Source organism: Gossypium hirsutum, chromosome A04 (genome assembly GCF_007990345.1).
Source record: "Gossypium hirsutum isolate 1008001.06 chromosome A04, Gossypium_hirsutum_v2.1, whole genome shotgun sequence".
Taxonomy (NCBI): Eukaryota; Viridiplantae; Streptophyta; class Magnoliopsida; order Malvales; family Malvaceae; genus Gossypium; species Gossypium hirsutum.
Window position 1 is genome coordinate 88,745,069 of NC_053427.1, and position 11,197 is coordinate 88,756,265.

The 11,197-nt window shown below is 31.3% G+C and overlaps 2 protein-coding genes across 2 annotated transcripts; one reads left to right on the plus strand and one right to left on the minus strand.

The window, feature by feature from the left end:
* Nucleotides 1-1,306: 1,306 nt before the first annotated feature.
* Nucleotides 1,307-7,244, plus strand: LOC107911565 (microtubule-associated protein 70-4). The gene is made up of 11 exons (XM_016839407.2): nt 1,307-1,884; nt 2,022-2,107; nt 3,196-3,261; nt 3,344-3,514; nt 3,833-4,003; nt 4,114-4,269; nt 4,372-4,518; nt 4,606-4,677; nt 4,764-5,279; nt 5,364-5,545; nt 6,698-7,244. The coding sequence occupies exons 1-11, from the start codon at nt 1,623-1,625 to the stop codon at nt 6,735-6,737; spliced, it is 1,869 nt and encodes a 622-aa protein (XP_016694896.2). The 5' UTR covers nt 1,307-1,622; the 3' UTR covers nt 6,738-7,244.
* A 1,181-nt stretch (nt 7,245-8,425) lies between these two features.
* Nucleotides 8,426-9,985, minus strand: LOC121228304 (uncharacterized). The gene is made up of 2 exons (XM_041111753.1): nt 9,481-9,985; nt 8,426-8,645 (listed from the first exon to the last, which is right to left on the minus strand). Exons 1-2 carry the CDS (start codon nt 9,799-9,801, stop codon nt 8,466-8,468), a joined length of 501 nt encoding a protein of 166 aa, XP_040967687.1. The 5' UTR covers nt 9,802-9,985; the 3' UTR covers nt 8,426-8,465.
* Between the last annotated feature and the right edge of the window lie 1,212 nt (nt 9,986-11,197).

The following is an 11,197-nucleotide window of genomic DNA, read 5'->3' on the forward strand; positions in this document are numbered from 1 at the left end:
TTGTAACACCAATTAAGTCAATGATTTAATATTAGTATAAATAAATAATTAAAATAAAGTATTAAAATAAAGTTGGTGATATGACACATTTAGAGGTACAGTTGAATTGAACTAAGTTAAAATACTATCAAACTCGACTCGAATTTTGAAGCTCGATATTGGGCTTGATTGACCATCTATTTTTAGGCTCGAGATATAATTGAGTTAATCGAGCTTAAGTTCAATTAAGCTCATTTATCAATTTTTATACTCAAGCGAGAAGTCAAGTTTGAGCTTAATTCAATAATTGAGTTTAAAGTTAAAGATAATGACGTAATTTAACAATATAAAAATATGAAAAACTTGACAAGATTCATAGGTCATTCTAATAGAATATTATTTAGTTCGAATTCGGCTTAATCTATAACTTGAGTTGCTTAAACTTAACTCAATAATTACAAAATTAATTTAAAAATATTTACGATAAACAAGAGTCAAATTTGATGAATTTTGACTTAAGCAACTAATTATCTGATTTAATTTGACTTAAGTAACTAATTATCTGATTTAATTTGACTTAATTATCCACAAAAAAATTGGGATTTGAATTTAATATAATTTTGTTTTAAAATTTAAAATTAATAATAGTAATTATTTAATTCAAGAAAGTAATAATTATTATTTTAAAAAATAGACTATTTTAATATTGGGTAAACTTCACTAATAGTCATTCGATAATTAATAAATTTATTTTTTGGTCACCTAACTATGAAAAATTACAAAATAGGCATCTAATTTTTCAAATGTCTTTTTTGTCATACAGTGGCTTTTTAAAATTGGCACAGTTGTAACTTTAACCTTCAACATTTATATATTATGTTAATTTAATCATGATTCAAAAAATCTAACTCTCAACATTTACACATTATGTAATTTGATATTTTTTGCAATTTTACTTTCATTCGTGACATTTTCACCTAAAAAGTTAAAAAAAAACTCTCAATGTAAAAAAAGAAGAAGAAGAAGCAAAACTGCAAAAAAAATCTAATTACACAATATGTAAATATTAATGGTTAAATTTTATTAGAGTCAAGACTAAATTGATATGATTTATAAATGTTGAGGGATGAAGTTACTATTATATCAATTTTAAAAGTTGCCACTTCTAAGAAGATGGTGATCGAAAAAGGAAAAATTGAATAGTTGAGTGACTATTTTATAACTTTTCATACTCTAGTGAGTAAAAAGAAATTTAGTGACAGTTAAATGACCATTTTATATTTTTTTATAGTTAAGTAGCAAAAAGAAAAATTCACTAATAGTCGAGTGACTACTGGTATAGTTTAACCTTTAATTTTTTAGGACTTTCTCTTCAGTGTCACTGTAAACCGGATTTAAATCCACAAATTAGAGAGAGAAAGATAGAAATGTACTATTATTCCCCCCCCCCTCACAGAGCTCACTCTCTATAAATATATCAAAATTTGTTCAAATCAGCTAGATTTCAACTGAGTTTGAAACCCTAGCATTTGGATCCATTTCGAGTTGTAGATGTGAAGCGAACTTTTCTCTTTGAACACATATTTCTTTTTTTGGTTGCATTTTGTGCTGTAAAGTGGTGCGACTAAGTGTTTGGATCGGAGATGGAAGAGGTTGCCGGCGAAGCGGCGGAGGTAAGAACCAACGTGAGGAGTGAGTCGCCGATGAGGATGACGTCGGCCACCACGGCGGGTGTTCCTCCGTCGTTGACGGTCTCGGCGTCGTTTAGAGAGAGTGGAGGCAAAGGCTCGTCGAGGAGGAGAGGTGTTAGACCTAGCTTCGACGCCGATAATGATTTTGTTCCGTTTCTTCACGGGTCGGATCCAGTGAAGCTGGAGCTTACCAGATTGGAGAATGAAGTTAGAGGTGATGAATGCGGATCGATCTAGGTGTTTTTCGCCTTGATTCGGTTAAATTTGACTGCGTTTTACTGCTTTTTTTTATAAATATTATCTGTTATTTTATTTTGATATTATCCTCTTTGTTTTTGGATTGGATTACAGATAAAGATAGAGAATTGGGAGAAGCACAAGCGGAAATTAAGGCATTAAGAATGTCTGAAAGGCTAAGAGAAAAGGCTTGCGAAGAGGTTGGTTATTTGTTTATTTATTTAAATATTATTGGGCTTTAGTTTATGTTAGAAATTAAATTGTACTGATAGGTGAAGCGTTTTAGGAATAGTCGAAATTAAAACAGTAATTATTTAGATTTTTTTTAAAAAAATCTGATGTTAAGGATAGATGTCTGATCTTAGTGGAATGTCCGCCTCTTTTTTTTTTCATTAACGGATTTGAGTTTAGGGGCAAATTTAAGGTCTCTTTGACGTTAGAGATTATATTACTGTTATAGAAATAATAAATTGATAGAAGATGGGTTGTCTACTCTCTGTATTTTTGTGTGTATTGTTAGGGGAGAGCAAAACTCGGTCAAAATCAACTTAACCAACCTAACACTGTTTGGTTTAATCGGTTTGGTTAGTTTGGTTTCGGTCTATGTCTGTTAAAAAAAATCAGTTATGTTACATATAAAACCGAATCAAACAGATTAGCCTATTTAATATAAATATAAATGAAATATAGTAATAATATATAATATGAATTAAAAATGCAGTATTGTTATGTTACTGTGGAAAAGTAGATTTTTCTGATTCTTGGAAAGTTGTTTCTAGTCTTTGATGATAAAGCTTACTGAAATACATCATGCATTGGTTACTTGGACTTGGTTGTGCCCCGTATGTTCAATTTTTTAAAGATTTTCACATAATCTAGAACTTGTTTCATGGTTTTCCTATTACATTAATTGTTCTTTGTTAACCTTTTCCCCCCCATATTTATCTACCGCGGTTTAGGGTTTGCTCTCATGATTAAATGGATTGTTTTGATGTCTTGAAATTCAGATGGTTAATAGACCTCCTTGTTTAATGACTTACTATTTCTGCATATAAACGTGTGGTCCGTAGTTTTGTTCCAAAAAAACATATTATCTTTATGTAATTTACAACTCTTCTATGCAGATCAGGGCTCTTGCATCTAAGACTGTAGTTATGAAACTTTTTGCAGTGGTTTTATATACGATCTTATGACTGTTCGCCTTATTGGACAGATTTGAGATGTGGTTTTACTTGGACTTCTTGATTGAGATGGAACTGACTGTTTTTATTCTTCTTTTGTACCATAGCTCGGTGACCAGCTCTCAAAAATGGATGGGAAGCTTAAATTGACAGAATCTCTTCTTGAAAGCAAGGTATTGGTTTCAATTCCTTTCAACCCTTATTATTTTTTCTTTTGTCGTGCTTCTAAATTTAGTTAATAAATATGTTCCACAGAACCTTGAAATCAAGAAAATAAATGATGAGAAGAAGGCAGCCATGGCTGCTCAGTTTGCAGCTGAGGCCACTCTGCGGAGGGTTCATGCTGCTCAAAAGGACGATGATATGCCTCCAATTGAAGCAATTCTTGCACCCTTGGAGGCTGAGCTGAAGCTTGCTCGGCAAGAGGTATTTATATGTCTTTTTAACCTTTGTTGCTCTGACTTTTCATTTTTATGGAAATACCCATGTCCAGCATTCCTTTTAGATAAATGAATATGGAGATATTATGACCTCCAAGGATCTTCCTAATACATAAAAAACGAAACACAGAAAAATCTAACCTCATCCGTGTTAGACACACATGTGTGCCAGACCGTGACATCTGAGTCCGAGTAACATAGTTTTCAACTGTTGGTTCTGTCTATAGAGAGAAGTGGAGAAGGATCTCTAAACTTGTATGTGATTGATTATTTTCTTACTGGTTATTTCTTTCGTTTTTTGTAGATTGCAAAACTTCAAGATGATAATAAAGCGCTTGATCGTCTAACTAAATCAAAAGAAGCAGCTTTACTTGAAGCCGAAAGGACTGTTCAGGTTGCATTGGCCAAAGCGTCCATGGTGGATGATCTCCAAAATAAAAACCAGGAGTTGATGAAGCAGATAGAAATTTGTCAGGTATTCCGATCATTTTTTATGTTTCCTGTTCTCAGGTCCATATATTTTTGGCTTAGTCCGTTTAAGCGTATAATGAAGAAAGTCACTTGTTTACAATTTGTCTATGGTAGGAAGAAAACAAAATTTTGGACAAAATGCATCGCCAAAAGGTTGCAGAGGTTGAAAAGCTTACACAAACCGTAAAAGAGCTGGAAGAGGCTGTTCTTGCTGGTGGTGCTGCTGCAAATGCAGTTCGGGATTATCAACGGAAAGTTCAGGAGATGAATGTAATGCCTGGATTTTATATGTCCAAGTTTGCTTGATTCCTTTTTGTTGGTATTGTCCTAAATCTCTTCTTGAAATGAATGATTTGTGTTTATGTTCCTTAGGAGGAAAGAAAAACTCTTGATCGAGAACTGGCACGTGCGAAAGTAACCGCTAATAGAGTGGCCACAGTTGTAGCAAATGAGTGGAAAGATGCTAATGACAAAGTGATGCCTGTGAAACAATGGCTTGAAGAGCGGAGATTCTTGCAGGTTTTTGCAGACGGTTTCTCCCATTGAATAAAACTACAAGATGTTGCCTTAATACTTTCTATTCATTGTGGACTTTATTTCTTCCAGGGAGAAATGCAGCAACTTCGTGACAAGCTTGCTATAACCGAGCGAGCTGCAAAATCTGAAGCACAGTTGAAAGTAATAATCTGATTGTGACTTCACCATTCTGTTATTTATGACGTTGCTGTTGGTTTCGAAATTAGAGCTTTTGTTTGATTTTCCAGGAGAAATATCAATTGCGGCTTAGAGTTCTAGAAGAGAACTTGAGAGGATCTTCTAACAGCTTTAGTCGCAGTACTTCAGTTGGAAGAAGCACGAGCAATGGGCCTTCCAGGCGCCAATCACTTGGTGGAGCTGAGAACTTCTCAAAGATTTCATCCAATGGGTTTTTACCCAAGAGATCACCGAGCTCTCAATTGAGATCCTCTTTGTCTTCTAGTACTGTGTTGAAGCATGCGAAAGGAACATCTAAGTCATTTGATGGAGGCACGAGATCATTAGACAGGGCTAAAGTGCTTTTAAATGGAGCAGCCTCAAATGTTTCAGTAAACCATCCTTCTGAGGGGATCAAGGAGAGTGAGTCACCGAGTAGTGAAAAATCGAATGATTTCCAGCCAGTAGACACTGAGGACAATGTTCCAGGAGTTTTGTACGATTTGCTGCAGAAAGAGGTCATAGCATTGAGGAAAGCTGGTCACGAGAAAGATCAAAGTCTTAAAGATAAAGATGATGCGATTGAGGTAGATGCATTTGCTCTTTCAAGCCAATACCATTTTTAATTTATCATTCCAGATAAATACTGTAGTAATCCTTGTATCTTTCAGATGCTTGCTAAGAAGGTCGAAACATTGACAAAGGCAATGGAAGTTGAGGCTAAAAAGATGAGAAGAGAAGTTGCAGCTATGGAAAAAGAGGTTGCTGCCATGCGTGTGGAGAAAGAACACGAGAATAAGGCCAAGCGGTTAGCTAACTCCAAGGGATCGGCTGCTCAGCTGCTTACTGGAAGGTGCTTTTATTGTTTATATCTTTGTTTAGATTTTTATACTCTTCATTTTCCTTTAGGTAAAAGTATTAGGAGTCGCATTGCATTTTACACCTTTTACTCAAAAATAGGCAAATTAGCTCTTGTATGTTAGATCAAAAAGCAAACTGGTCCTATTAAAAATTCTATCAATTTTTACTGTTAAAAACTGGTCGTTGTATGTTAGCATAAGTTAAAAACTGGTCTTTGTATGTTAGCATAAGGTACACATGGCATGTCACATGTCATGCCGGTTTTTAATAACACAAATGGATAAAATTTTTACTAGAAAGGACCAATTTGTTCTTTGATATAACATACAAGGATTAATTTACTCATTTTTGAGTAGAGGGGACAAAAGGCAATTTGACTCATTGTGCAGGGGCTTCCATGGTACTTTAACCTTTTCCTTTAGTACTATAAGTTAAAATTAATCTCCCTAGTTTGTTGCATTTGCCCCTTATATATTGCGGAGTTAGCAGCCATGGTATGACCCTATTTAACTTCTCTTCATTTTTCTTTAATTACTTATGCTTGACATCCGTGTTAGATGCATATCCAGATGCTGGTATGAGGATATGACCTCCAAGAACATATGAATCCTATCTTAGTAAAAGATACTGGACTCTGTAACCTTGTTGGCTGTTACCCATTATGTTGCTTAGGACTAAATGTATATGCTGATCACATTATATAGGTTTCCCGGGGATTGTAACACACTTTTGGATAGTTTACTTTTAAGACTACCGATGAACTTTCGAATCAGTTAGATGTTGATCTTGGGATTCATTTAAATTTGGTACTTCAAGTCTTTTCTCGTACTCGTGTATTATTGTTGGATACGAGTATGTATCTGACATAGGTATATTCAATTTTTTACAAGTTTTTTCATGCGTTTGGAAGGGTCATACACAAGACTTGCTCTAATATTTGTCGGATACAGCTTCAAGTTGTAGTGATCAGTCTTAATGGATCCACTGGTCATTTCTTTTAAATTTTCTGCCTAATTGATTTCCGATGACTCTTCCAAGCCTAGAGTCAAGGCCTATTATATATGAATGTCACCATGCTAGTTTAGTTTTCATTGATTACATATTGATACTCGATATAGCTTACCAAATTCTCAAATTTATGCAGAAATACGTCTCGAAGTGGGTTAACACGCAGCACTCAATGACAGCAAATTTTAATCGAAGCATCAACTACAAGGAGTACACATAAGTCTCCTGGATCCTTTTACTTTTTATAATTTGTTACCTCCTTTGGTGATTGATTATAAAGATATTATAACTTGCATGCTGATGAACCTGCGTTCATTAAAATTGACCAATAGATGAAATCCGGGGAAAAAAGGGTAAAATTCGGATGAAGAAGACATCGATTCGGTATGCTTCTAACAAACTGCTTATTCCACTTTTTAGAGATTTAGCCAAAAAAAGAAAAACAGGAAAAAGGAAACTATTTCTCTGGGCTAACATTATGTTAGGTTTTCATGAGTGGCCAGTGATTGTGTGGTTGTATAGGTAGTTTCCTTTTTTTCCCCGGAATTTCTGCCGTTGTCCCATTTTCCGTTTTTTGCATTTCATATTTGTAATCTGCAATTAGTGTGATTTGTCTTTCAAGTTTGTTAATATTCTTGTATTGAGATCTGTTTGGTTGTGTTATTCATTAATAGTTGCTTATAGATCTGGAATGATTGTTTTTGTTTTTTCTTCGGATGTTGGATGCTGTTTTTAAGGGTGAGGTTTTGTTTGGTTGGGTCTTAAAATTTTAAAATCCCTACAAATTTTGCAGAACCGATCGATGTATAAGTGAGAAATCGAACTAATCTAATTAGAATTAATCAATTCGGTTTGACCAGGTTTTTCGGTTTCTCATTCATTGTTAGGCTGGATAATGATACCATTCTAGAAATCATTTTAATATTTAAGCGTTGGTCAATGATGTTTGAACCGGACAATGTCGGCTGGTTGGATTGGGAGCCAGCCGGGGTTATTGATCCGAAGAATGGCTTTGATCCGGTTAAACCGGTAACTAGCATGGACCGATTGAATTGACAGTTGAATTGGGGTTTTTATTTTTTAATTTTTAACCATTTTTTAATCGAACCGGTTGGATTGGTGAATTGGTGGCTGAACTGGTTCGGTTTAAAAAACATTTGTGTTGGTTTGTTAAGTTATTCGATTTAGAAAAAAAAAAAACTAAAAATCAACCACACAATCACGTCCAAATTAAAATACATATCAATAAGCATTCTTGATAAAAATTGATGTCGGAGACTGAGTGCTCAGATTTATATTTAGCTTAGATCTTTCAATATGTCGGTTTTGTCCAATGTTATTATGGTCTAGGTAAGTCATGATTGAGTCATGTTTTTAATGTTTATTTTTATACTTATACTCCCTCAATAAAAAAGAATTACCTTATCAAATAAGGTGAAAGTCTAAGAAATTTCTATTTTAGTCTTTGTATTATTAAATGGATCTATTTATTCATTGTGTTATTAAATGTGCTATTATATAAATTAAAATTAAAATAGAGTTAATATTTACTGTTTAAAATAATATTATTTATTATTTTCTTGTATAGTTTTGTAAATGAAATTTTTGTTTCTTTTAATTGAATTGGAATTGAAAAAAATATATTTTTTATATTACAAATTGTAATTCTGATACAGTTTAGATTTATTTGATTGGTTTTAATAGTATAAAGAATAAATTGATTTATTTAATAATAGAGGTATTGGATAAAATCAAATTTAAACAAATTAAATTGATAGATTGAATGAACATCTTAAAATCAATTTTTTTAATTGAATAAAATTTGAAACTGAACAAACTAACATTATAATTTGACTAGATTTTCAATTTTTTTTGGATTATTATTTATTTTCTTAATTTTCCTGCTAGGTAGAAGCTAAGCGGGACTTGAAAGATTCCCAATCGAGACCCTTTTCAATGTATTTTATGTTGGAAGGATCGAAAGGACCTTTGATTCTATCAATGGAGTTTATCACTGCTCTTTTTGGTATTACACTCTTTGATGGATCTGGTGATGTCCCATAGCTCAAACACGATGAAAACCCCTGCAATAATGGCAAATTTATAGAGGAATTAACTACAGAAATATATTTAAAACATATTTAATACACATGGATTAGAGTTTATGCATATAGGTGCCTAATAAGATGCATCAAGAAAAAAAAAAACTTCAATCAGTTAAAGTATCATGACGATTTTTGTATTAGAAATTAGTATTTTACTCTATCTCCTCAAAAAGTTAATAAATTAATCTTTTAAATGTTAAATCAAAGAATAATTAATCCTTTATATAGTTGATCGTATAATTAGATTGTGAGACATAGTATGCTACATATATTTTATATTGACATATAAGGATTATTTTTTAATAATAAAAAATGAATAAAATTTTTAATAGAAGTATCAATTTACTTTTTTTATCTAATATACATGAATTAATTTATTTATATTTTTAATAAATGGATAAAATGCATTCGACCCTTTGTACATGGGTTTTCATAATACTTTTATCACTTAATCTTGATCTATTTCTCCATTTTGATAACTAAAATTTTTCATCCCACTTTAGAATTTTAGCAATCATTTTCTTCCCGACATGAATAAGAATGTAAAATGTTGCCGGATGCTAGTAATTTGGTAGTAAAATTCGATGAAAATGAAGATTCTAAGTATCAAAATGAGAAAAAAAAATTTAAGTACTAAAAGGAGAAAAAATATAATTTAAGAGTCAAATCATGATTTAAGAAAAAAATTAATATACTTTAATATCAATTAGAACGTATTGAGATTTAAGACTAATTTAAAATCTACATTATAATTTAGACGTATATTGAAATTGATCCTCAAAAAACAAAAACAATTATAATTTCATAGACAGACCTTGAAAATAAGAACCTCAACTTCTTGTTCATCCACAAGTGCATGAACAATAAGAGCTTCTTCTCTAGCGGATTGGCTATAAATTTCGAGCATTGCGATCTCTTCGTTATACCCATTTTCTTTTTCTTCTTCATCATCATCGTTTTCATATCTGATTCTTCTTCTTGCAGCAGCACAAGAAATGTTGCAGAACTTAAAAGCTTTAGCGGCAATGACAATGGCGGAACGATTGGTTTTTAAGGAGTTTATTTCCTTGGGAAAAATGGGTATCATTGGAGGTGTGAGAATTGTATAGCCCATGTTCATATATGTTTCGGCCATGGTTGAATTTGAACCAGTGTTCTTCTTCACCTTTGGGAATTGGATGGTTTAAAAAGATAAGGTGGTGGCACTATCACAGTTTTAACGTGGATGGTGAGAATATCATAGCCCACGTGCTCTTCAATCTGTTTTTTAAAGGGCTAATTTCACTAAATGTTCTCAGACAATCAAAATATCCTATTTGAGTCGTCAAAATTTTAATATCGTATCAACCAGTCTAACCATTAATTTTAGCCACGTAGAGACAAAAATTAAAAATTTTTTCCGTGATCAGATTAAATTATATATTTTTATGAGAACTAAAATAAAAATAAATTTTTTTAATAATTTATATTTTTATAATTTTAAAATATTAATTAAAATTCTATTTTTTTAAAAGATCAAAGTGTAATTTTATTTTTATTAAATTAAAATTTTGTAAAATTTCAAGAATCAAAAGTGAGATTTTATATTTTAGGGGACTGAGACTCTTGCCAATACCTTTGACATCGCTCCTACATTGAAGGCTAATGAACATATTAAAATAAAGTTAATATGTGCCATAAGTTGTTTACATTTTTTAGGAATTTGGTCCTTATTTATTTTAAATTTCAAAATTTAGATTAATTGTTTAATTTAAAATATTTTAAAGTTTGATATAGAATTTGATATTTAATTAATATGATAATGAACTTTGGAAATTTAATTAGAATATTTTAAAATTTAATTTAGATCAAGGGTGAATATAAAAGTTAGTAAGGCCTCGGTCCATTTTGTCCCTTTAAAATTTTAAATTAATAAAGATAAAATTACACACTAATTCTTTAAAAATGATAAAATTTTAATTTAATTTTTTAAAAATTATATTTCTACTATAATAAAAATTATAATTTAATTTCAACACCTAAAATAATTTAGGGGCTTCCCGGTTTAGAGTTGGAGCTGTTTGTTATTAACCATTTTCTTAAAATATTCATATACATATTTAAATAGGTGAAATAGTGGTTTTGGTGTCTCAAGTATGTTAAAATTTGGACTTATTCATTCATAATATTATCCAAATATTTTTAAATCATCTTTGAATAATTGGTTAACATGTAAACCTTCTATTTAACTTTTAAAATAAATACTCTTAAGCATTCAATTTGCATGTAACTTTTTTATAAAAATTTCGGGTTAATTGTCAACACATTAACAAAAGTAATTGAGGATTTAATAATTTGAATTAATTAAAACATTTTAAAATTAAAAAAATAGAATAATAATATTAATTAATCTCGACCAATTTTATTATTAAAAAATATTATTTTTTATATTTATAATTAAATTAAAATTTTAAAAAATAATATTACAACTCGATCTAAGAACACTGCTAGCTGTAAACAACTGCTCTTGCAGTAAAATTTTAGAATAGTGA

Coding starts and splice junctions, on each gene's coding strand:
- LOC121228304 (XM_041111753.1), bottom strand. CDS start 9,801: ATGGCCGAAACATATATGAACATGGGCTATACAATTCTCACACCTCCA. Junction 8,646..9,480: donor TTGAGGTTCTTATTTTCAAG/GTCTGTCTATGA, acceptor CCATTATTGCAG/GGGTTTTCATCGTGTTTGAG.
- LOC107911565 (XM_016839407.2), top strand. CDS start 1,623: ATGGAAGAGGTTGCCGGCGAAGCGGCGGAGGTAAGAACCAACGTGAGG. Junction 2,108..3,195: donor GAGAAAAGGCTTGCGAAGAG/GTTGGTTATTTG, acceptor TTTGTACCATAG/CTCGGTGACCAGCTCTCAAA. Junction 5,546..6,697: donor GCTCAGCTGCTTACTGGAAG/GTGCTTTTATTG, acceptor AAATTTATGCAG/AAATACGTCTCGAAGTGGGT.